This window comes from Falco cherrug, chromosome 1 (assembly GCF_023634085.1).
Source record: "Falco cherrug isolate bFalChe1 chromosome 1, bFalChe1.pri, whole genome shotgun sequence".
NCBI lineage: Eukaryota > Metazoa > Chordata > Aves > Falconiformes > Falconidae > Falco > Falco cherrug.
This window is the reverse complement of record NC_073697.1, coordinates 83,810,082-83,835,686: the sequence shown is the minus strand read 5'-3', so window position 1 is coordinate 83,835,686 and position 25,605 is coordinate 83,810,082. Positions and strand designations below refer to the sequence as shown.

The 25,605-nt window shown below is 36.0% G+C and overlaps 1 protein-coding gene across 4 annotated transcripts in view; it reads right to left on the bottom strand.

Annotated features, from left to right (window-relative positions):
- The window catches only part of LOC102046790 (palladin), a 193,559-nt gene that overhangs the window by 103,009 nt on the left and 64,945 nt on the right, over positions 1-25,605 (bottom strand). For 3 of the 4 annotated variants that reach the window (XM_027815184.2, XM_055706444.1, XM_027815185.2), the window contains 8 exons: positions 21,717-21,895; positions 19,346-19,412; positions 18,689-18,794; positions 17,422-17,496; positions 14,601-14,742; positions 14,263-14,286; positions 6,343-6,462; positions 5,226-5,568 (listed from right to left, as the gene is read on the bottom strand). In XM_027815184.2, coding sequence (XP_027670985.1) covers positions 5,226-5,568; positions 6,343-6,462; positions 14,263-14,286; positions 14,601-14,742; positions 17,422-17,496; positions 18,689-18,794; positions 19,346-19,412; positions 21,717-21,895 — 1,056 coding nt within the window. The remainder of the gene's footprint in view (positions 1-5,225; positions 5,569-6,342; positions 6,463-14,262; positions 14,287-14,600; positions 14,743-17,421; positions 17,497-18,688; positions 18,795-19,345; positions 19,413-21,716; positions 21,896-25,605) is intronic. The other variant, XM_027815186.2, reaches the window with a different exon arrangement.

The window sequence follows — 25,605 nt, the reverse complement described above, 5'->3', positions numbered from 1 at the left end:
GTTTTTAGATTATGCTATTCCTTGGTCTGAAATATGCAATTAAAGTCACTGAAAGCAGCACATGCACAAACCCCCAATTAATTATTTTTATTTACACTTTCAAGTTACTATCTGTTCTAAGGTTTTCATTAAAGACACTTTAGGAACTGGAAAAAAGTGACATTGTATTGCTGAGCAGGCTGCCTTTAACAGAAGATTGACTAGCACGTAATTCAAGTTATTTGTCCCGATTTTGAGGAACATGACAGAAATTGTTGACACATTTTCATGTGACTTTAAGTGTCTAAATGAGGAATCATGAAAGTCACTGGGATTAGAACTGTCTCATGAAACTGTGTTTAGGACAATATGAACAAACAGATCACTAATATGCAGCATCAGATCCATCTGAACAGCAGTTACAGAATTTTGAGGTGGGACTGGATTAATTTTATATCTTTTTAAGTTCAGATTTTTTCACAGTGACCTAGGATCACTAAGGAAGTCAACCAATGTCTTGGTTTAAACTAATCTATTGCAATCAGTCTACAGGTGTGCCATGAGACATTATAGTACTTCTTGTTCCTTCTTAGGATTTGCAACTTTTGCACAAGAAAATGCCAACAAATCCCTATTTCTTAGTATATTCTTTCATAAAGCCTCCTCTATTTTTATATATTATTTGTTATTAGTAAATCATAAACTCTAGTCCTAGTATAAAAAGTACCTTTTGATTAGTGGCCACTGAAATGGAAATTCTTAACAAAAGTTTTCCTTAGTTTCTCTCTAACGCCATTAAAAAAGACTGGTATGAAATAAGAGAGAAGTAAAAGCACCACAAATGAACCATTTATAAATTAACATTGAACATATAGAAAATGCTCAGGACTTGTACTATAATTGAGTGATTAACTTTGTGTGCAGTTATTCTGCTTTACATTTTAGCAAATTTTGTTAGCATTAATTATTTCTACTAGAGTAGAAAATACATGTAGATCAGTTTTATTTTGGGTAGACTTTATTAGCAAGATAAGGATCCAAATATCCTTGCCAACCTTGAAAGAGCACAGCAGATGAAACTAAAGAGATGGAGCTGGATGGACCTTTGCTTATGAATGTGAAGTTACATGTTTACTGTGATCACTAATTCCTAGACAAAACAAGTGTGTCAGTTTCCTTACACAGATGAAGACTTTCTTTTTGATTTCCAACTAAAATGCTATGAATGTTTACAACTTTGAATTTTGTTCATCCTTATGGAATATGGGAACCTCAATTATACATTACTTCATGCCTTTTTTCTATCAGAAAGTGTTATGGGGGATGCTAACCAGTGTCTTATTCTCTGTAAGAGTGTGTATTTGTAATGTGACTTTTCAGATTCCATGGAATTTGAAATTATTGCTTTGTGATTTAAATTATTATTAGTATAACTTCACAATTTTTTGTAATAGCCATGTTTTCTTTTTATCTTTGCATTTCTGTAATGACAAAATTTCACTTCCCACATTTTTGCTGTAGCAAATAAATCTTGAATATATATCGTACATAATTCTGATTGACAGTTGTAATTCAAAATTAATAATAACTGCTTTTGGTTTTTAACATAGCTGTTGGAGAAATATGGAAAACCCACTAGGACATAGTTCATTTCTGAATAACACATAAGAGGTGGGAATATCTTTCCCATAGTTGAAAAAAGCTGTGTTTCTTTTGGTTTCATACAAATAATGACAGCAGAGCTCAGCTTGGTACATCATTCAAGCTATGCAAGAATGGTTTTGTATTCAGGTTTTTATCAGTAGATGCAGTAACTTCAAACAAAAAATTGTGTAAATCGGTGTTTCACATTCAAGTTGAGCATTTCTGCGGTCAGTCTTTCCTAATTTAGGCTGCTAAAGCAAATCACATGCATATATACCTCAGTAGAACGGATGGAAACCAGTTTTCCTGCATTACATTTCTTCTCACCATTTCTAGAATGTTGTTGTTCTGCATAAGAACAAATGTGAAGCCTTCAAAGCTCCTAGCACAAGCATCTGTTCTCTGGGCTTTAGTGGCCTAGGCTCTCTTAGACAGGTTAAGGACTTACATCTGACTTTTGTACATTCAAAGGCATTGATCATTAGATTGTTGGCTATTCTCACATGTTCTTTTTCTATCCAGCTCTTCCTAGTATAGTCTAAACAGTGACTTACTACTTGTATGCATCAAATACTATTATTAAGGAAGTAATAATTTCTTGAATGGAAGTTCTTCATTTGAAACCATGGACATGTTATACACAGTTCTACAGAACAGTGTCCTGGCTTTTTTGCAGACTGAGGGTTATGAGGGGTTTAAGGCAGCACTTTCACACAGAGGCTACATACTGAAAATAATATTAACACTTATTTGCCTAACTTGAGAGATGCAACCTATCTGAGGATACCATACATTTATGGGGATACTTCTGAAAGCTTATCTATGCATTAAACCGATATTGCCTCGAAAAGTTCAATGCACACTAATAGCTCAACCTCACCAAATAGGTCACAGCAGCAGAGATCAAAATTGCAGAAATCTGGGGGTTTTTGGTCTCAGCTTAACAGTCCTTCCTCTCTTGTCTACACAAACTCATGTTGCAAACAGGGCATGATAAAACAGTGTGTCTTTTAACCATATTTAGTGTTATTGTCTTCTAAATTCCGTGTTAGCAAAATATCTGGTATTGACTGCTTTCCCAGTTAATCCTGTATATACTTTTCCCAGAAAATTCTGTATATTAACACATTAAACTCTGTCTTAAATAATCTCAGCACCAGAGTGAGGCAACAACTAATATGCCTTAAGAATTACTTAAGTGTCTGCAACCACAAACTGAGCATTTTGTAGGACTTTAAAAACACCTTTCAAGCCTCAAAACAACTACAATAACTCTCTGTAATGTGCCAGCTCTTGCATTGGACTGAATTGTGGTAAATCATTACTTATAGGTGTTGGTTACAGGTGTATTGCCAAGGTGCAAATGTATTTCATACTTCAAGATGGTATTCAGTCTCTACTTGATAAACTACAGTAATAATAATAATTAAAAAAACCCCACACCAAACCAGCCCATCATTCCCAAACTCTTTTCAATTACTTTCAATGCTGGCTGAATAAACTACTTTCAGAGAGTTCACAGATAAACCTGTTAAGTAATTGATGAGTTAAGATAAGCCTTAAAAAACAAGGTTGTTTAGGAGATGTACAATCAAGAGTCAGTCTTCATCAAAAACAAAACTCACCAATGATATTCACAAGTTTCAAGCTTTCTACATAGCCAACATTACTTTAAATGCTTACATAATTTTTTTTAAAAAAGATTATAATAAACATGTTTGCTATTATGTCATTGCTAATATAGGCTGCTTCTGTCATCAAATAGTAATACTCTTTAGACAGATATAACTCCATAGAGGAGTTCTCTTCAAGAGGGATCATTCTCATAGTCGAGAGAGCTACTTACTACTCAGCTAACTTTAATGCAATTATTTCATCAGCTTTGATTTGGGATGAAGTTTCCCAAATGCCAAAAGCTGATTTCAAGTCCCTGCAGCCAGATGTTCCTTTTCTTCCTCCTGTTAGCACCCTTTCCCTTTCTTATGCTATCACTATACTCGGGAGCAAAGTACTTGGCTGAGAGGAAGGCAAGATTTCCATTTCTGGCAGCAGCATAGACTTACGCTGTCTTTGGCCAAGCAAAACTTATATTGACTGCAATCAAGATCGGTCTCTTGTGCATGAAGTGTTGTTAATGGCAAAATATAGGACTCAAGTGCAATTGCACTAGGGATTCCAAGGTCATCTATTTGGACATCAGCAACCAAAAGGATTCTTATAATAGCATCCCTCTCACATAACTGTATACAACGTCCACCTCTGTTGATATGTTGACTCTACATTTAAAAACACAACAAACTTTGCACAAGTAGCAGTGAACATTATACAACGGGAAATTTACCACACAGCCTTCTTTCCTTTATCTAGGGCAACTCCACTTCTGGGAAAGAAAGCTCTGGGGTGAAATTTGCTTTTTACTGTGCTGCTGGAGCTGCTATCTCCTTTCTTCACAAATGGGTATTGCAACAGATGTTCTGGGTACAGGACCACCTGGCTCACTCCACATTATGAATCATCTGCAACTTGCCAGCCTCAGCAACCTCCCCCCCATAAATGCAATCACTACCATACATACTGTTATTCCATCACTCTTTCTACTTCTTCCACCCCTCCTCTTCTACAGTTATCAGACACTGCTTAGAATGACAAAAAGCAATAGAAAAAAAGTGGTAGGTGCAGAAAGTGAATCCTGTTGGCTTGCTGTCTGAAGCATGTGTTTTTGTGTGTTTAAAATCTGCATGATTGCTAAAAGAACAGTATTTTTATATTTTGCAAGTTATCCTGTGAGAACATGTAATTAAGCAAATGACCTTGCTAAGCTTGAAGACCATATTTAATGCTTCTTCTTAAACACATTTTTGTAATTAATAATCCCTTATGATTATTGATGCAAATATAATAGCATTTTAATTCCTTTGTCACTCCAAAAATTCTTGGGGGAAATGGAAAAGAGGAGTCTGCACAATGCTAAAACCAAGCTGTAAGTTACCAGTTGGCATAAGATCACTCTTGCACAAGTAAGGTTATCATCACTAACATAGGGTAAAAATATTCATACAATTTTATCTTATTTCATTCTTCCCTTCTTGAGTTTCTCATTTTCAGATTTTTAGTTCAAAAGAGCTACTGCAATCTGGCTGACAGCTGTATGAGTTACATGTTATATGTATAAACACTGCACACCTCCACTGACTACACAAAACCAAGAACATTCAGCTTAACAATAGCTAACCAGCGTTGAAACAGGAACAGTGTGTAAAAATCTCAGGCCACTATGACATTTAGGTACAGAGATCCAAGAATAAAAACCTTAGATCAACAGCCACTACCGCTTATTTCTTTTTTGTGACTTTATCTTAATCTTTCTATAGAATTAGGTATGTATTATGTACTTCCCTTTTATGTAGCACTATAAGAAAGAGCACAGTTCTCTCCTGTATTCAGCTCTTTGGGAAATAAGTCACAGCAGTAAGAAGCTTGTTCAAGGGACAGGCACAGTCATTGTCCATTATTTGTCTGACACTAAATTGTTCCAGACAAAAATTGGCTTTCCACAAATATTGAGTTTATAGGAAACAAGAAAACAAATAAGAAATACTCACAGCTTTGGTTTGGCAAGCACAGGTGGTGGCTCTTTTGTGGGTGAAAGCAAGACAGCTGGAGGTGGGGTGGATTTATCACCATTTGGCTTGCTGTTAATCATTCCATTTACTCCATGAATCGGATGGATGCCATTTTTTTTTTCCTCAGATGCATTGAGCTGCAGTTGAAGGGCTGTCACACCAGATCTCTGCTCAGTGTTGTTTGCTTGGTGGGTCTCTGTATGTTTCTTAAGAGGAAGCTCAAGAGAGCTAATTTCAGCTGGAGGAAGAGGTGGGAAACGATGGAAATCATCACTGTTGGATTCTCTTGTCAGTGATTCATGACTAGAGCTTTCTGAGTTCGCTAAAAGAAATCAAAAAGAACATCTCTCTGACAAGTCCTAGACAAAGTACATAGTATGTACACACTGTATTTTCAGTTTGTCAAAGGTGAGGTCCGGTTCTGTGCAGATATTTTTCTATACTTCCTTTTGATAATTTACGCTGACATAGATACCTGACTGGCTATTCATTTTCTGATTTTGCCCCATGCAAAAGGCCCAATAAGGAACCTTATGGATCTCTCTAAATCTGTTTCCGGAATCTAGCTGCTAACAGACTGGCAAGTACAGAAAACAACAGCTGAAACAGCATTTCCTCTTCCTGGAGTCTCAGCATCATTTAAGAACAAACCGTTTAAAACAACAGCTTTAGTATGTATGTATACATGGCACGTTTGCAATGGCAGTTGCGTTAGTGCATTCCACAACAATATGCATGTAAACATACTATAAAACTAAACATACCATGTCACAGTTTCTTATTTTACAAAAGGCACATGCCCCCTTTGGTAGCTAGTCTAATCTGCTTTAATTTTGCCTCTGCTGCCATCTAGTCTCAGAACCCTAATGCTTAAAAATATGCCAGGCTTGTTACAGGCACTTAAAAATACATTTTATATGAAAAAAAATGTGAGACTACGAAACATTCAGTTTGGCTTATATGAATGCTCCGAGGTTAATGAAACCCCTGTCTTACAGCAGCCCTTTTCTACAAGGGAAGCAGGCTGATAACTTCACAGGTAAATGAATTATCTAAAATGTATTGTTAAAAATTCCTCTTTCCCTTCATCCCATACCTGAGCAGACAGTTAGTTGTGCACTGCTTGTTACTGAACCATGTTCGTTTGTTGCTGTGCATGTGAAAAGTCCTGAATCTTCAGGAAAAGTTTCTGCAATTACAAGGGTACATATCTCTTCTGGAAATAAACAGAAAAATAAACTGCATCATAAACTATTTAAAGTACTGTGTAATGTTTTTGCACTGTATGTCGGTAGGACACCAGAAAGTGCTACTTATACAAAGAAATGCTGGGAGAACTGCAGGAGAGCTTCCAACATAAACAGCTTTAATAAAAACCACTTTGTATCTAAAACAAGTAAATTCATCAAGTTAAGTTTCCAAAAGGGGCCTGTCTTGAACAATAATTTTGCAGAGATGTCACCCCCAGTATCTTCATTTTTATGCAGGATAGTACTAATTCATACAAATGTATTGGTTTCCATACACAATTAATACTTGGAAGCTCTTGTTGGGCCTCTAAGTATCACCACCAATATGAATGTCATGTCGTTTCTTCTTTCCCTAAAGTTTTCTGTATTTAATGCAACATTTCAGATCAAATCCCATTCCCAGTAAAATAAGAAAGCATTGCGCCATTACTTTCAATTAACTTTTCTGTATAAATTGACCGGAACTAAAAATTCTGGATGCATAAATATTCCCCTTATGCAGTTTGGGAAGATAATTTCTGTCTCTGTCAGAACAGCAGTGAGAATGGATGAACTGAAAACATAAGACAAAACAGCATCCCCAGAAACTCTTCAGAATCCTGTGACAGATGTAGTCTGTGGCTGTTTGAAATCTGGGCATTCTACTTTGATATGCCATAGTACATGCTTTAATCATACAGGGCCTTAGTCAAAACCTTGTATGGCTGGACAGTTCATATTTCAGGTTGGGTCTCACAGTAATGTTTTCGTTATCAATTTCATTATCAATTATCAAATCAATTAATCCATTTATAATGGGCATGTTTAATGATCGAGGCATATTTTTTCCAGATTCTTCAAAGAAGTCACTTTATTTTGTCTACTTGTATTTTAGTCTTTATAAAAATTCACTGTACAGCTAATCCTAATAACTAATATTTACACAACATACTTAAATGATTTTAGACCTGAACAGTTACATTGTGAGTTTTCTTAATTAATTAGGGTTTATTTTGCTTATGGTTATTTTCTACTCTCAAAACCAAACCAGGGAAGTTTTATAGAACTCAGTTTCATTTAAAAAAAATAGAAATTGCATTTTGGATACGACATTTACACGGAATATAACATATTATCACAAAATCAATGGAATATAGCTAATAAAAACAAACTGAAAAGTGAGAAAAAATATTTCAGACTCCAATAACTTTCACAATAAAATTACTCTGTAGAAGAGGTTCAGTAACGTAAGCTTCACTTCTTTTAGTTCAAAGAAGGAAAACATTTTCCAACAGTTCTTTTTATTTCTTTCCTAATTTTCATTGTGGAATGGTAGACCACCATCTCATTTAGACAGTTAACAAAGATGTTATGGAATTTTTCCGACTATAAATGACATCATATCCAAAAACTTCCTGTAATAGAAATGGGCTAAAAATGAATGACTAACTAAATATTTGGCACAGTTATTTTTCAGACAGCAGAATGTGCTTTTTTTTTTGGCAACACAAACCAGTCATTCTGTGTAGCTGCAAGAGGCATATCTGGTAGCAAGCTGGATTTTACCTGACCCAGATTAAGATTAATGACTCTTGAAAGGTCTTATCAGGAAAGTAACAGGTAACACAAGCTAGTTTTTGAACTACTGAGATCAGCTTTTTTTAGTCTTGGTGTGTTGTAAGCAGCTGAAGCTATATTGTTAACCACACATGCATACTCCTGGATTGAACTGGCTCTGGGGATGCAATCTGATCCAGGCAGCACACTAGTTTCCTGTTCATTTAACAGCAGAATTCTGAAAGCTGGGTATTTCAGGATTGCAAAAGAAAATCACTCCCACCATGCTGCAAACTGCTGTTTGAATGAGGGCAGAGGTACTACAAAGTAGAACAACCAGCAGAATTCCTATTTTCCAAACAGCAGAGCTAATTAATACACGACATTCTTGCAATTTTTAAAGTATGTAAAATGATCACATGACAAGAGCTGATTTTCACTCTTCAATGATAAAAGAATTCCAGTGGATCCTACCATGATTAAATTTGTTTACTGAAACAGTATATTTGAAAATTATACATGGTAATGTGCAGTAATCCTTGCAAAAGAATTTGGAAGCAAATTAGTGATGAAAATAATCAGAGTTTAAAACTCAGTCCTCATCCAGATGAACAAACTTCAGCATATTTGTGATCAATCATGAGAAAACTGGCTAAACTGAAAACATAAAAAAAAAAACCTTATGAACTAATCAAAAGGCAGCTTGGCCAAAAAGTATGTGCAAGCAACACATTGCTGTTGTCTTGATTTATTTTGCTCCCCCAAAACCAAGAATCACTGACTTCCAGGTCCTTGCTAAAAGGCCTACCTACCGTGGAAAACATAGAAATGAAACACTGATTTGAAAAAAGAAATGTTCTTTAAAGATTTCCATAACATGCTCTGGATACATAGTGCTATGAGTTTTTTTTTTAGCTTTACGTCCTGACTTACATAATTATTTTTCTTTCTGTTACTGTGCTAAGTAGAATCTGATGATTTGAAGTAAATAATGTCTGTTCTACTTCCTGGCAATCATCAGCTGACAAATAATTTCATCACAAAAATGTGTTCCAGAAAGCAGCTCTGAAATGCTGTTCTCAGGGCCTTAAAACACATTTAACACTTGACTAAATGAATACAAAAGCATTCTGTTCACTGAAACATGTAAAATGCTTAGGCATGCAAGTACTTGACAATTTTGTCAGTTATTTAGAAAGAAAGATTACATTTTACAGAGTAATCCTTTCCCTTTATGGTTCATGAGTCCATTAGGGAGAATAATCTTTGGTAAAACAGAAAACTGTTTCATTTTAACAAATTTCATCATTGACAATATGTTTACTTCAGAATGTTTCTATGTATTAAATTAAAGGTAGCGTAGTTCTTATATCTGCAGCTTTATCTTCAAATGTGATCATTAGCTTCCTCCACTGTAACTCACATACACTCCTGGGAGATAATTAGTAGTAGTTCATTATGATGCAACACACAGAGCTATTTCTATAGATGTAGGTTCAGAGCCTTAAGTTTTCTGCTACACAAAGGCAGCAGGTAGTCACAGTGGTAAAAATCAAAATGCAACCCTGCCATCTTGTAGACAACTTGTCTTTTATTCTCCCTTTTGTTCCCCTAGCCATCAGATGTTTAACCACAGTTTAACAGCAAAGCAATATGCCCATCTGATAACTTCTCATTTAGGTATCTGTGCATCTTTTGTATAAAGAGAACAGGGAAGTGTGAAAATAGAGAGTAACTGAATATGTGGAGTAGCATAATAGATGGTAGTATTGCAGACCTGTAGATGCCTTAACTTGCAGTAACACAATGAAAAAAGTATTTAATTTACCTGTTTCTGATGATCACTATTGTCTATACCTTTACCCATCTGGCCAGCAATTTTGGCTTATTAGGTTTTATGCCACTCAATAAATGAAGAGACAAATTTTTAAAAGTTATAAAGAACTGAGTGTGTTTGAAGATACCGCAAACAGCACTTTAAAAATACTGAGAAGAAAACAGAACAACAGCAAGTATGATTGTGGGCAATATAATGCGGGGAACAAGAAAGCACAATCTAAAAGAAGTGATGACTGTCTTTTGAGATGTTTTTGGTGAACGTGCTTAAGAAAAAAACACCATGTATACGTGGCAATTCTCTGGCAATCTAGAGAAAAGTTACTTCATATAGTTTTCTACTTACATGCCATCAGACAATTGTTTTAATGTAATTCAATACAGTTTGTGGCTGCCTCCAGACAGCTGAGTAATGGTCAAAAGATCAACAGCTGGCAAATGACTCCATGGGATTTTTCACTCTCAGGCAGCCTGCTCTTTGAAGGATTCAATCAGTATAAAGTCAAAACGTCCAAGAAAGAAGTACAGAGCAGGTAATTTGACAATCTGTGATGTTGGCTTTAAGTAATCTGACTAGCTATTAATTCACAAAGCAGTCTGGAGAGATTTGTGATTCAAAGATTTCTGTCTAGACAGAAAAAGGAGTGCAAAATGCATTAGGGTAGATAGAATGTACCCCCAAAAAGTAGCCACCCACCCTCACCTTCCTTCTTAATTTTTTACCTGTGTGAGTTCATGGAAGATTTTTCTTCTGAATCATTAATACTGGTGTAGCAAAGGATGACCAATGTTTTTGAGCACTATGAAGTATTGATGGTTGGAATTTGGTTGATAACCAGCAATTAAAGTCAGACTACAACCTGTTAAAATTTATGTAAAATTCCATGGAGGTTGTACACTTGGAAACATTTTTAGAAATCATGTCCATCTTTCAAAATTCTGAATAATTATCTAGCATAGGCATGCTGTTTTCCATATCAATCTTGCACATATGTTCACACCATCCGCACTGAACAGCAGTTGTTTGTTTGCATATGAACCATTTCCTCTGCAGGTATTGTTTCATCTGGCTTCTGAAGAGTATGAATTGCATCATAAACCAATGCTGTACCTGTTACATTTCTGGTACCCACCCAGCTTCCTGTTGTAGAAATTTTAAGATCCTTCATGACATCCTAAAAAACAGTGTTACTTATTGCCAGTATTACTACTAATACATAAAACACTGCTCATCATTTACACCAAAAGGAAATATTTACATTTTGCCTAAACTTAATTTACATTCCCCTTGCATGCACAGAGTCAATTCCTACACAAATGAGTCAATAAGCGAATGTCATTAGTTTTAGTGGTGAGTAAGATACTGCATATTATTTAATAAGGCTTAGTAGGAACTGATACATGGACAAATCTTACAGGGACAGTACTTAGATCAGGGGTCCTCAAACTTTTTAAACAGGGGGCCGGCGCACGGATGAAGTGGCAGGAAGTCATCTGCGGCTGCTTGGTTTCCTCCCCCAACCCCCGGCAGGGGTGGGGGGGTTCTGTAAATATGGGGTGCTGGACTGACGACCCTGGGGGGCCGTATCCAGGCCGTAGTTTGAGGACCCCTGACTTAGATAAATGAATCCAGGGAGAATAAAATAACAAACTGAAACTCTTTTATAGGTTATGGACAGCAGGAAGGTGCTTATAAATATATATTACAAAAGAATTACAGGCATGGAGGAAGAAAAAAAAAAAGATTGCTGTCAGGCATTCACTACTGTTAGGTCTATTGGTCTATTAAACCACAACAATACAGACACAAAAACAGTTTTTTGAGATGCCTTGCTACTCTTGCCTTGCCACTCTTACCTTGCCACCTACCTGAGAGTGGTATGAGATACCTTGATATTAAATAACTTTTCTGTATCTGAGAAAACCCAAGAAATGCACCTTTCATTTAAGGATCCATTCCCTAGTACTTTTTAGAAGGCTTTATGTATCTTCTCCCAGGGTCTGCAAGCTAACCAGACAGGGGAGTGAGAGTGTTCAGCACCATCAGCATGATGGCACAAGTTTGTGAGAGGACTGGAAAAGTGATAATCTTTTTGGACTCAGAATCCCACCTTCTATTTCCCATTTCAGGTAGCATCTATGAAAGGAAATTGTTAGCTTCGTGAACTATCATGAATATTTTTACTTATTCCACAGTAGTATCTGTCAGATAGGCTACATGAACCTTGCAACTAACAATACTGAAAATTACTTAGTTTTCCATCAAAAAAAATCTTCTTGTAAGAGGCATAATGTATGATTTCCTTTGTACTCGACTATTCACACAATGGAATTTGAACCTTTTGTCTCAAGCAAACAAGTGCTTCTCCTTTCTACCAGATAACACTGCATTCCTACTCCAAAATATCTTGTTCATGTAGCATTATAGACATTATGGTGCCTAAAGAGGGTGAAGGAATAAAAAGAGATTACCAAAAATGGGTAAACATTACTCATGATTGTGAGTTTTGACAGAACTTTCAAATACCGGTATTAAAAACCCCATCCTAATATATTCTAGTAAATTTAGACTTCATAGAATCCTTTCCATAAAGTTTCAGTCCTTTCAGGTATTTTCTATCATGTTAAAGAAGAGAGTGAATGCAGTTCAAATGATTTTGTAGAAAAGAAGCTCCTAGTAACAACAGTGCGCTAGGTATACTAGGTACTATTCTCATAGTGTGGGTAGATTAAATCTAGAAAAGATGTTACTACTTGGATAGGAAATAAGTTTCTCTGGGATGGGGAAAAAAGTCAACCCACTGATCTTTTTTTTTAAAGATACCAAGAAAACAGCTAAGTTGAGAGGCTGATTTTGTAATATGTATTACAGGAGAATTTTCCAAGAAAGATACAGAATTGAATAAATTTCAACACAAATCAATTCTCCATTATTTATTTTCATATCCAAAAGCTTGTTACCGTATTGGAACTCTTCTCAAATTGTTTTGTACTGTAACTTACAATCTTTAAACCTTAAAGTTTGGATTACAATTATAAACTACCAATAGCCCATTGTTAGCACTCGGACATGTTTTAATTCCTCATTAGAGGTTAACTTGGTTTTCCAGCACTCTTCTTTCATTCTAGTGCCTCACAGTTCAAGCCTCCACAGATAAAATCATTTAGTCACATGTATTCTGGGCATCAGCTGTTTAACTAGAGGTGATGATGCTGCACACCACAATTAATAATATTAACTGTCAAGACAGAGCATGCATGTGGGGGGGGGCATGCACACACATCTGTGGTTTTATATATGTTTATGTATGATGGTCATGAAGTAAAATAGGTATATAACAATTTTGTGAAGTAGTAAGAGAACAAGTGAGTACCAGACAAAGAAAAGCAGGAGCTTTTCCCCTCTTTGCCTCTTCTCTTTTCCATGAAAGTTAAGAGAAAGCTGCATTTCGCCTAGGATTAACTCTTCACTGCTTTTTCCTAGCCCATATCCTCATAACCACACTGCTACCTTATAAATATCACTCAGCGGCTAATTCTGTTCTCCCTGCAAAGACTACCAATGTGACCCCTCCAAGCTTAAAACACCCCTCCATTGCTAAGGTCCTTCAGAGACACTTGGAGAACACCCAGGTCTTAGAAAACTTTTCTGTTTTATTTTTCTACTCCATAATTAAAACTCTCTCCAAATTCAAGCATATTCAAGCACAACCAGCCACCCTTTTAAATCAAGGCTTGGACCTTATCACTGTCTTCTCTTCTACGAGTTGTTTGACTTAGAAACATTAAAGAACAAACATTCTTAGCCTTTTAGCATCCACTTACTAGTCAAGAAACTACCACAGCATATAAGGATGTATAATGGGAAAATGAAGCAGCCAGAGAAAACATGTAGTTGGAAGAACACTTTCCTTGCTGAAATGTAGGACTTTTATCTTGCAAATAGGCTAGAAAAATTCAATGTGCCTTTGTTTTTGAGGATCAGTTTTTACTTGCATTTAAGACACTTCACATCAGGCAAGCTAGACTGGCAAAACCAGCATTTAGTGGTTGGGTGTTAAGAAACTCTTGAGTACAATTTGGGTAATGGAATTTTGTGGGATTTGTTCTTTTTCCTCAGTAGCATGCAAATTGCTCATTTTCTGAGAATGAAGTTTGCTTCAAAGTTTAAGCTGTGAGACTCTCCTTGCTGGTCTAAATGAATTTACTGTTTAACTAATAAAGGAATTGATATAAAGAACAGTGTAAAGTATGGATAGTGTGATAAAGAAACATTGTCTTTAAGGGGGTTTCATATTATCAGTGCTCAGCAGAATACACTTTTCTATTTATGGCTTCAGTACAAACTCAAAGAGCTAGTGAATCAAGAGATTATTTTTTCATATGATGCTTACCAGGTTCATTTGCAGATCGTGGCTCTGCATATCACATCACAAGGAGGGGAAACAAACAAGAAAAATAGTATTAAAGATTACATTTATAAACAACATTATACTGAATTAACATATTATACTGAAATACTGTAGAACAGTACAGAATCTGTGCAGACACATTACAACGTAAGGAATACTTAAATTGTCTGTCGGTAGCAGTAGTTCAATTATTACTCTAGCCATTATAATTGCTGAAATGTGAGAAAGAGAAGACTATCCAAAACTCAATCCTGACAGGCTAATTTCATTATCTTTTCCCATCCTGTATCAAAAGTAGCCGCTTCAGTTTATTGCCTTACTTTTTTGGAGAATTCTGAAGTCTGGAGAATCTTGAATTTCAACGCCCTGTCGAAACCACTTAACATGAATGGGAGGGGGTCCTCTGACCCTGCATTCCAATACCACGACTTGTCCCTCAGATGCTGTGGAGTTTTGTAGCTCCTGAAATATAACAATCACAACTCAAATGAACTGGGAGCATTTTACATTCTTAAAAGTAGTCTTTTCTTCCCTTTGTATTTCCACTTCATTTTATTGTGCCATTACGTTTTTGCAATAGACATTTTCTGTGAGCTGTATTTTCACTCTGATTAAATCTAATATATCAGCTATATAGTTAAAAATGACTGAATAGGTTATTTTCAAATACATTCTTAATATGACCAAAGATGGAATCGGTATAGAAGTATTTAATTTGTCAGACCATCACAAACAGAGAGTTGCAGTCTGACCTTTCAGTTTTCATCCTTCCACAAGATGAAATGAAAATTCTGCAACTAACTACACATTGATTGACTTGGTCCGGAGAGAGTAGCTGTGCTGCTTTCAGGTCAACCTCTAGAATGTGGAGTTGCTTTTCCTCTGAGCCATTTATAACCAACCAAGCAAAATTAGATGACATAAATACAATAAGGACTTTTGTATGGATAGCTTCTGAGACAGTATTATGGCTGAAATAAATTCTTACACACATCTGAAAAACTGCAGGAATGGTCTAAATCTTTGATGAATAACTGCAGTGAAAGAAGAGAAACACAGTATTTTAAGTAGCAGAATTGACAGGAGACAGCTACTTTTTTTGCCTTTGCTATCCCTCTTAAAATTATAAATGAGAGTCTTTTTACTGTACTGGCTGTCTCCTTGCCTTTCCAGTTTATTAATAAGGTTTAGGCCTTGATGCAGCAAAGCACTTGAAGTTAGGTCTAAGTTCAGAGTTCTGCCTAGTTACTATTCACAGATCTCTAGTTAATCAAACACGTAAGAATTTTGTTACATGGAAACATAAAAATGTTTGGATTGCTGCATGAAGCTTGTAGAGAAAGAAATTTATGTTAGGAAGCTGTATTAAGTATATATTTTTTTGTTCATATCTGGTTTGTTTCTTCTGTAATTAATGTTGGTTTTGTTTAATATGTTCCAACTGACTTAAGCCAGTTAATACTGGATTTCAGGGACAAGAGACAGGTGAATTGGGAAGGAACAGTGGAGTTCTGATTGCTTTGGTAGTTTCTGAATGAGGGCTGGATTTCTCCTGTTTCCCACACTTATTATGAAGTTGCCTGGCTCCCTACCTTGCAGTAACCATAGTCTCTACTTCCTTGTACCTCCACTATTCACTCTCCTATGATACCTGCAGTATCAGTGCAGAATTATGAGGGACAGTGTCAGACCTTTCCTGGCATGAGAAAGAGATATGATGGAGCCAAGCTAGACAGCTGTGCAGAACAGGGTTTACTCATCTCTAAGCAAAACTACTTGCTGTCCTATATTATCTTTTAGTCAATTTTTTTCTGAAGCAATAACCAGAAATCCCTTCTTATCTTCATTTAGACTTCAACAAATAGTGATTAAGTAATAATTACTGCTATGGAAATGATGGTTTGAGGCATAATGAAAATCATATTTTCTATTAAATTTTTATTTTAGAGATTAGGGAACTATGCTGTCTTTTTGTGTTACCTAATTCCCAGTTCTAAAGTTAGATTTGGGATGAAAGTGAAGATAAATATTGACTTAAATATTTACTTAAGAATTACTGAATGAAAGTTTCCCTTCTAAAAGGTCCATTTATCAGAAATGGTGTGGCCAGCAGGGCAAGGGCAGTGATTGTCCCCCTGCGCTTGGCACTGGTGAGGCCGCACCTCAGGTACCGTGTTCAGGTTTGGGCCCCTCACTGCAAGAGGGACAATGAGGTGCTGGAGCGTGTCCAGAGATGGGCAGCGAGGCTGGTGGGGGGTCTGGAGCACAAGTCTTGTCAGGGGCGGCTGAGGGAACCGGGGTGTTCAGCCTGGAGAAAAAGGAGGCTCAGGGGGGACCTTATTGCTGCCTACAACCACCTGAAAGGAAGTTGTAGTGAGATGGGTGTTGGTCTCCTCTCCCAAGTAACAAGCAATAGGTCAAGAGGAAACAGCCTCAACTTGCACCAGGGGAGGTTTAGATTGGATATTAGGAAAAATTTCTTCACTGAAAGGGTTGTCAGTCATTGGAACAGGCTGCCCAGAGAAGTGGTTGAGTCACCATCCCTGAGGGTATTTAAAAGACTGTAGATGTGGCACTAAGGGACATGGTTTAGTGGTGGGCTTGGCAGTCCTGGGTTAATGGTTGGACTTGATGATCTTAAAGGTCTTTTCCAACCTGAACGATTCTATGATTCTGTGCCTTACATTTTACAAGACATCCCAACATCTGAACTGCTTTTTAAACTAACACAACTGCATGGCTTTTTTTTTTTCTAAAATGAAGTAAAAAACACTGTTACTTGCTCTTGCCAGTAGGTAAATTATTGTGAATGAAGCTTTGTCATGACTATGATGTGTAATTGGTGCCTACTTTATTTTATTTTACAAAGATTTCTTAATGGAGGACAGTCATGGGCATAAGACAAACACATACAGAATATTCATGTTATTCCACTAGTGATTTTAATAGGGTAGAATGCATAAGAACTTCATTGTTGCAGTTGAAAAGTATTTTCTTAGGAAGTCATTAATACTGAAAAGGATAATGAAAACTGTAAAAGTTTTAACACAATCAAACATTCCTACATTAGGATAAATCATTTTGATATTTCCTTCCGGACTATTGGAGTATGATGTAGAAGTCATGATGAATAAAACTTACCTTTGTAAAAATGGGTGCAGAATAGATAGGCTTGGGTCCATCCAGACGGTGCAGATACGAAGTAGGGCTTTGAACCTGCAAAGCAACGCAACAATGCTATAAAATGGAAAGTCTATTAGTTTCAATAATATATATATATGATAATGCAAACTCTTAAATGTACAGTCTTATTATGGTGTTCTTGTTCTTACATGCTTCTTGAGTGGCATCACTATTTCACATCTGTTATACTTCTGAAATCAAAATGCAAACTTTAAAGGCTTCTGTACTTCCCATGAAAATTTTATATCCAACTGTCTTTGCCTTGAAGTATTTTGAGAGTTTGACTCCTGTTAACATCATTCAAGGAAGCTCTTTGCATTGAAGCATTTTTGCCTCTCCTGTTACTACATCCCTTGGCTGATGTAGTAAGAAATAAATTCAGGTACCTAAAAGCTTACCAAGGTTAGCCAAAGAAATAGAAGAGAATTTACCATGTACAGTCTAGCAGAGATTTTTATTTTATTTATATTTTATAATTCATATACAAAGTAAGCCACAGTGGCATTAAAACTTAGTATAAACTAATGAACATTGATTTTCTACATTTAACTTCTAGATAGTAAAACTTAATTTTCTCTAAAAGGGCCAGAAAAATCACTTCAATATTTAATTTAATAACAAAATTTAAAACTTTTGATAAAAAATATTGTAGGCATTCATTTGTATTACAGTCTTTCGGAATTGGAAGAAGTCACTATTAAGTGATATACTCTGTAATTTTCATCATCACAGATATGTCAGCTGATCACATGCTGTGTTGATACACATTGTGTAAGAATCCGTGTGTATATTTACTTTTATGCCCCATTCACTAGATATATACTTAAATTTTAAAAATTATCATTATCTTATAACTTAATTTTAATATATATATTTATATAACATTTATTATATATATCTAATGATAACTTAAGTTTATACTTCAATAGTATAATTCCTTAAAACCAGGGGTCCTCAAACTACGGCCCGCGGGCTGGATACGGCCCCCCAGGGTCCTCAATCCGGCCCCCGGTATTTACAGAAGCCCCCCGCCCCGCCCCCTGCCAGGGGTTGGGGGGGGAAACCAAGCAGCTGCAGATGACCTCCTGCCACTTCATCCACGCGCTGGCCCCCTGTTTAAAAGTTTGAGGACCCCTGCTCAAAACAATGGAGTTTTTCAGGACTTACAATTTTTGAAAAAAATTAAAATACTTTTACTAATTTAAAAATTGGTGTCTAAAAATACCTGCTGACTGGGCACAGAGATAGGTTGAATTACAGCTGTGGTGACTCCAGACTGTGGTGCAGAAGATCCTATTGTCAAGGAAACAGAGGTGGTTTTCTTTTGGGCCCTGTAAGAAAAGAAAACAGCAAGCACTTTATAAGGTCTTTACGTTAGCTTATTATCCATAAGCTACCTTGTGTTTTCTACATCTTTAAATATGTCCTTATCAGCTGAAAAGATCAACACTGGAGGAAGCCTGAGCAGAACACAATCTTAGGCTAATTTACACTTTCACACCCAATAAAAAGTACTGATTTAAGATACAAACTAAAATGCTTTTTGTGTCTTTAATCATAGGCCTCTATCTGTTTTTCTGGAGGCACAGGGCTGCATGTTCACAAATGGAGGCTTGGTTAACTTAAAGTTACTCCTGAAAATGAGAAGCTGGTATCAACAGAAGAGTTGTCAGGCTAAGGCCAGACTTCTCTGACAGCACAAGCACATTAATACAATCTACAGCTATAATACTACACATTTGTATCATGTGAGAGAAGGAGAAAAGACAAGACATACAGAAATATATCCCAGATGCTTATTCAGATCTAAAACTACCATAGGTTTTCCAGTGCTCCTTATTAAGAACATTTGCACAGCATTGGTTCTACTTTGCACACTTACTGTGGCATAGCTCCAGATTTTGATTTGAAAATTAAACTTTCACTCTCTGAATCTGTGGAACTGGCACCTGGAAAAGAAAGTATTTTTAATAATCTTATATCCTTTTACTGATTTATTTAATGTTTAAACTCCAAAGAAAAAACTACACTACTTTTGCATTTCACTTCAAGAGTTGAGAATTCTCTGTAATAAACTATGGCAGTTTTTCTTATCTGGTTAAGATTCTAGCTATGTACTTTAGCCAGTTACAGAAATCATAACCATGACAATTTAATTGCCATCTCTTTTCCCTATGCTCTCAGCTGTCTTCCTTCATATTGAAGTAAATATGGTTAAAAAAAAATGCTGACTACTACTCTACTGGAAATGTATAATTTTATTTTCTTGAAAGTTAAAACTCAAAGCTTAACCAAACATATAGCTTATACACAGATAACAAATCTTCAGCCTTAAGGGTGAGCAACTCAGTATGCAAGACATTTTCAGACTAAACTTGCTACCCACAATCTGCACAGCTCAGAGTATTTACATTAACCTATATATAACATTTATATACTGGTATTTCTTGCCAGTGGAAGTCTTGATAGAATGTATGAGTTTGGCAATACCCTGAACTCACTTAAAGAAAAAAAAATGAAAGCATTTATTTGTCTTTATTTTTCCTAACAACTGGTACTTCACACATTTATCCTAGACATTTGTGCAGTACGTATTACTCCTCTTACTCCTCAAAGGATTTGTGCATCCATATGGATAGCTGTATCCGTAATACAAATCATAAGCAATTCATAATCAATATGCATAGTATAGCATAGACTGATTCTAATGAAACAAAAATTGGACTGAGGCACTCAAGTACCCTATTTATTTACAAAGTTTAGAATATAAAAATCAAAGCAACAAGTAGCACAGAAAAGGTAAGAAGGGAGAAGAAATGTCAAGACAGCAAAGTGGGTCTACATGAAAGTATTTCCCATAAGCAAAGGATAACCAGGTCTTGTGTAGCAGGGCCTGCTGCACAGAAGAAAGCATGAGGCATCATTGTCATCAAGACTATTAATGTACAAAGACTATTAATGTACAAAGCAATGCCTGTGTAACAATCTGGTTTCCTTAAAGATCATAGGGGATGAGCCTAACAACTTGTACGTTTCTCTATCTTTCAAAGTTACATATTGTAAAACTTCAACATAGCACTTCCATATAGCAAGACTTTGCCAGGTCTCAAAAGAGGAATTGTTTTGTTTGCTGTATCTCTCTACCTAGATGTTTCTTTTTTAGTGTTGCTTCTGTTACAACTTCACACAATATTATATATTTGTACTATACCTGAGTATTTCTGAAATATGCTTACTTCTGTAAACAAGTCTTACTAGAATCCATAAGATTCAGAAAAGTCTTGATCCCAATGTGGGATAAAAAAATTCTGAGAATAAAAAACATAATGGAAGAAACCTTATAAATGCACATCTGTCATGATTTAGCTAATTTATAGCAAAAAAGTTTATTGCTTTGTTAATCAAAAGCTATTTAATCATTTTGGTATTTTATTATTAAGATTTGTTATGAGTATTTGTTATCTTAATTTGTTTTATGCTTTCAGGTAACCTTTTAAATGAATTTTAATGAGTTACAAAGCTGGTAAAAGAATACATATTACCAAAATCTTTGAAAGATGCATGAATAAAAATAAAAATCAGTATGTGATTAATATAATCATGCCTAAAATACAGTCCTCCACTAAAAAAATAATTTAATAATTTTGTTCATGGTCAAGTTATTAACCTTCCTCAGATAAAATAATACTGGAATTATGATTAATTTTGAAGTCAAATATTTTTAAAATTACTACCAGTTGATTTTGGACAAAAGCAGTATTACTGACTTTTAACCTGACTTAAAGCCAGTGTACGAAATATGAAGAATTATAACATGCTTACACATGACTGAAGAAGATTCATCTGGGGCAGCCACACTTACTTGCACTGGGAGCAAGTTCAGAACTGAGACAGGGATTACTGCTATCATGAAAATCATTATTGGTATCACCAGTCAAATCTTTGATTTACAGAGGGTACTACTTAAAATCTAGCCATATGCCAAAAGCTCTGCTTATTTCTCCTTTTCCATTCTTTACCTTACTTGTACCCTAAGTAAATAGCACTTTACCCACTGATTCCTGGGACATTCCTTGAAATACCTGAATGAGTATCATGTGATGTTCAAAATGTGTTGCATTAAAGGGAAGCAGAGGAACACTGTAAAAGTACCACCAAAGCAAATGTAACCTTAACATACAGAACCAAAAGTAAACTTCAGCTTAGTTATCCTTTCCTGTATGCATCAAGTATTTTATTATTTCACCTCTTACCTTCGATGAATATTTCAGCTGATGTACTATCTGAACCAATGGAATTTGAAGCCAGACAAGTATAGCGTCCAGTATCGTCTTCAAAGGCTTCTGCTATAATTAGTGAATGAAGTCCTCCACTTGCAGAACGGATCTGAATGTCAGGGGAATTCTGGAGTTCTTTTCCTTCACAGAACCATCTGCAGTCCACACACATTTAGAAAGACAAAGAAAAAAAGAACATAAAGGATTGGTTCAGGCTCATCACACACAAGAAGACATTACACCCTTCTGCAAAAATCTAAATTGCTACTGAAATCAGCACATAATGCTTTGAAGTGTTTAATGACATTCACAAAGAAATCACTTGCTGCCATAAACTTTACTTAAAAGGTAGTGAGACATTTCTGAATGCTAAGAAAATTGTACACACCTACAATTTAAAACAATTTCCTGTCCTGTTTTGATAGAATTAATGCTTTCAGCATATCATATGTACTGGCTTGCTTTGACCACAGCCTAATCCATTTCCATTTAACTTGCTATCCCCTTCTTCCTAATAATCACCAGTTCTCCACAGAGGATGTTTGACTTTTGTCCATCATGCCCAGTCAACCTAATATAATTCCACGGTACAGGTTCCTCCATATCGCAAAACTTTAAATAGGTTTACTCTTGCCTCAGATCAGGAACATAAACTGGTTTTCTAGCCCTGGATTTTTATGTATGGATATAATACATTACAATACATATAATACAAAGACGTATGCCCCAACAAGAGCACTGGGTTTCAGTACACGCAAAACAGACACCTAGCTTGGGTGACTTATTACTAGGTAAAAGCACAGCCTATTTTGTTTACGTCAGGTCGGTCAAGCATCTTCCAGTGCAGGCTGCCTGAAGAGCTAGTCCATGTTCTCAGTCCACATTGCTGCCATGAAGGTACCAGGTCCCATCTTTTTCTGTTTGATTCCCTTATATCAGCTAGCCCTATTCTCATAGGCTGCTCTCTGCTTTATCCATATTTCTAGCAGTGCAGAAAGTATGAGTAGTAGAATTCTTTTTTTTTATACCGGCTGATATGCATTTTTGCAAGGAGTGGTGGATTGGTGAGTCACTCAGGGAAAACCATTAGGCAACAGCTTTTCTTCCATTCTCAACCAAGTCTTTCTAAATTTGTTATTCTCAATCCAGTCCTACAAATTCACTCTGATCTTTACCACTCTTCCTTCAAATCCTAATCTGTGCTTTTCCATGTTCTCTCTCTACCCTCCTTTCCCTCTTCTTCCTCTGCCACCCCAAAATTCAAATCTTGCTGTGGTGAGGATAGAAAAATAAGTAATTCTTTACAGGAAGCTTCAAAAGTGATCTTTCATTCTCTTCCCCCCATGCACTCTGTGTTTTCTACTGTAGTAAGGACTTTTTGAAAAAAAAACAAATAAATATAACCACATAAGTTTATGAAGAGTCAATTCAAATGCAAAGATGATGGTATTTTAAAAAATAATTTAGAAGACTGAAAATCTGCCACAAAAAAGAAAATCATATTTTTCCTTTAGTTTGCACGTGTTAATGAGAGAATTTTTGCAATTACATTCCAGTAATACTTCGGAATTAAAATTTTTCCCTCCTTATCAGATGGCTTTCCCCTGCTGCCTAAAAACAAAATAACCCCAAGGAATTACAGAACCTCCCCTACTTATTTAGGAAAATCATGCAACGTTACAGGATGACAGATACTACAAAGTAAAAACCAATGAGGAGTCTTTAGAAATGAACCCCCTCACTTTTATTGCTCTTTTTTAATTAGCAAACTACATATTAATAGAAATAAAAAGTAGGTTTCAAAGCTTTCTTCTGAAAATATTAGATTTTAAAAATTGAAATTCCATGCTTATTTCAGAATGCAGACTTAAGAAACCTAACAGATTTACACTTAAGAGAATTCTCCTTAATAACACCCAGAACTGTGGGCAAGCCTTCTGTGTTTATGAACAATAGATCTTTTATCCCTGAAGGTGAAAAAAAATTGATAGTGGCATTAAAACCATATGTAATTGTCTTCTGTAATTAAAAGACTAACAAGTTCTTTTTCTGTCTTCTGTTGTGCCCAGACAGCGTGCACAGAAAGTATAATTTCTGGAAGGAACTAACAAACTTCCATTTGTTTACTCAGTAGACCCCTTTGGCCTACTTTTACAACTATTGGGCTTGGAGACAAATCCATTCTGTCAGCTCAACTGCCAAAATTAACATTTCTCTTCCCCCTCTTCCCCTCCTTTCCTCTCGTCGCAAGTTCTCCCTTCTCCTGGTGTGAGGACCTCTGCTACTATTTCTCCTTATTAGACCTTCAGAGTCCTAACCTCTGTGCAGCCTTTCCTAAGTCACATTAAATGATATGCACAAGAGAGAGGTTCATTCAATTTCTAGACAATCACAGACAAGAGCCTGTAATATGAGGCTCTATCTAACCATTAGCTCTACTTTCCTTTCCAGAAACATCCTGCAAAGGAAAACCTCTCCTCCAAACCTAACTATTTTCTCAGATAGATCCTGTTTTAGTTTCATGCAAATTGTATGGATTTCTATCATCTCCCAAATCTGATGCTCACAAAGCGTTTAAGAAATTGTGATAGGCATATGAATCTAAAATTAATAATCCATTTATAATTTTTTGTCAGATGACATTTAATAAGCATTTTTTTTTTCTTAGGAGGACAAGTTCTACACTGTCCCTTGATTCGTGCATAGACACAGCCTCAAGCAGTGGGAGCTATTCCTCAACACTGGTTGGGACTGAGACTCATTGCATCACATCAGCGACATACCACTGAAAATGAGTTCTGACCTGCTACATCAGACACTGTGTGCCACAGAAAAAAAACACATAAATAAGCAATTCAATACAAAATTACCTCAGTCATCATTAAGGTGATGTTAGATGAATGTGAAACTAGCCTGGTGTGGGACTGCACTGTTTATTGTGAAAAGAAGGATTCACCTTCACAATGGGCAAAAGCAGAGTTATTTGAAATGAAAAACACTGGAAAAGGCTTAGTTATATTCTTTCCTTTTCTAATTGTATTTTTTTTCCTTTTCCATCTACATGTTAATAAAAAGAGAGGATTAATTAACATGAATCTCTCTTGGAGATTACATCAAAATTAAGTGAATGAGAAAATACTCAACTGAAATACTTGACTTGCTAATTGCCAGTTCAGTTCAAGAGAGTTTGTGAATTAAAAAAAAGGGTCAGCTAACAAAAATAAATGAAGTAATTTTTGCCCAAACACACAGTGAATTTTAGTTTTCCATCTTTTATATAGTATGGGCTATTATAGAGCACAAAACTGCTATCTACAGGCCCCATCAGCCTTAATGCCATCACACTTGGAATAGTCATGGTAAGAGGATTTTCTGCTCCTAAGGACTGAAAAAGACTCAAAGACAGATCTTTACAGCATTCTCTCTGCAGAGGGATCACCAAAGCAAGCAACAAATCACTATCAAAGGGAAACTTAGCCAAAGAAACCAGGAGGACTCATGGCTAGACACAGAAAAACAGCCATAAAGCAAGTCTTGCAAGGAAATTCCAGCTTTATGCTAACTAGGGCAGCATTAACTCATGTCCAGTCTATTCCAACCTACTGATCCTCTTGGGTTAGAGGATTATTATCTAGCTGTGAGAAAACAATAACGCTTTTGGAGAGCCAAAATACCCCAAACCAAACCAAAACCAAGAAACACTGAAAGTGCAGTGGACTCATTGCAGATGCTTTGTGAAAAAGAGAATTTCCTGTAGAAAGACCTTCGGTTTAAAAAGACATGTATTTCACAGGTTCTGGATATTAAGTACAAAAAGTACCTACTCATTTCCCTATCCCTTTGTTGTAGGTCCTCAATATTGTAT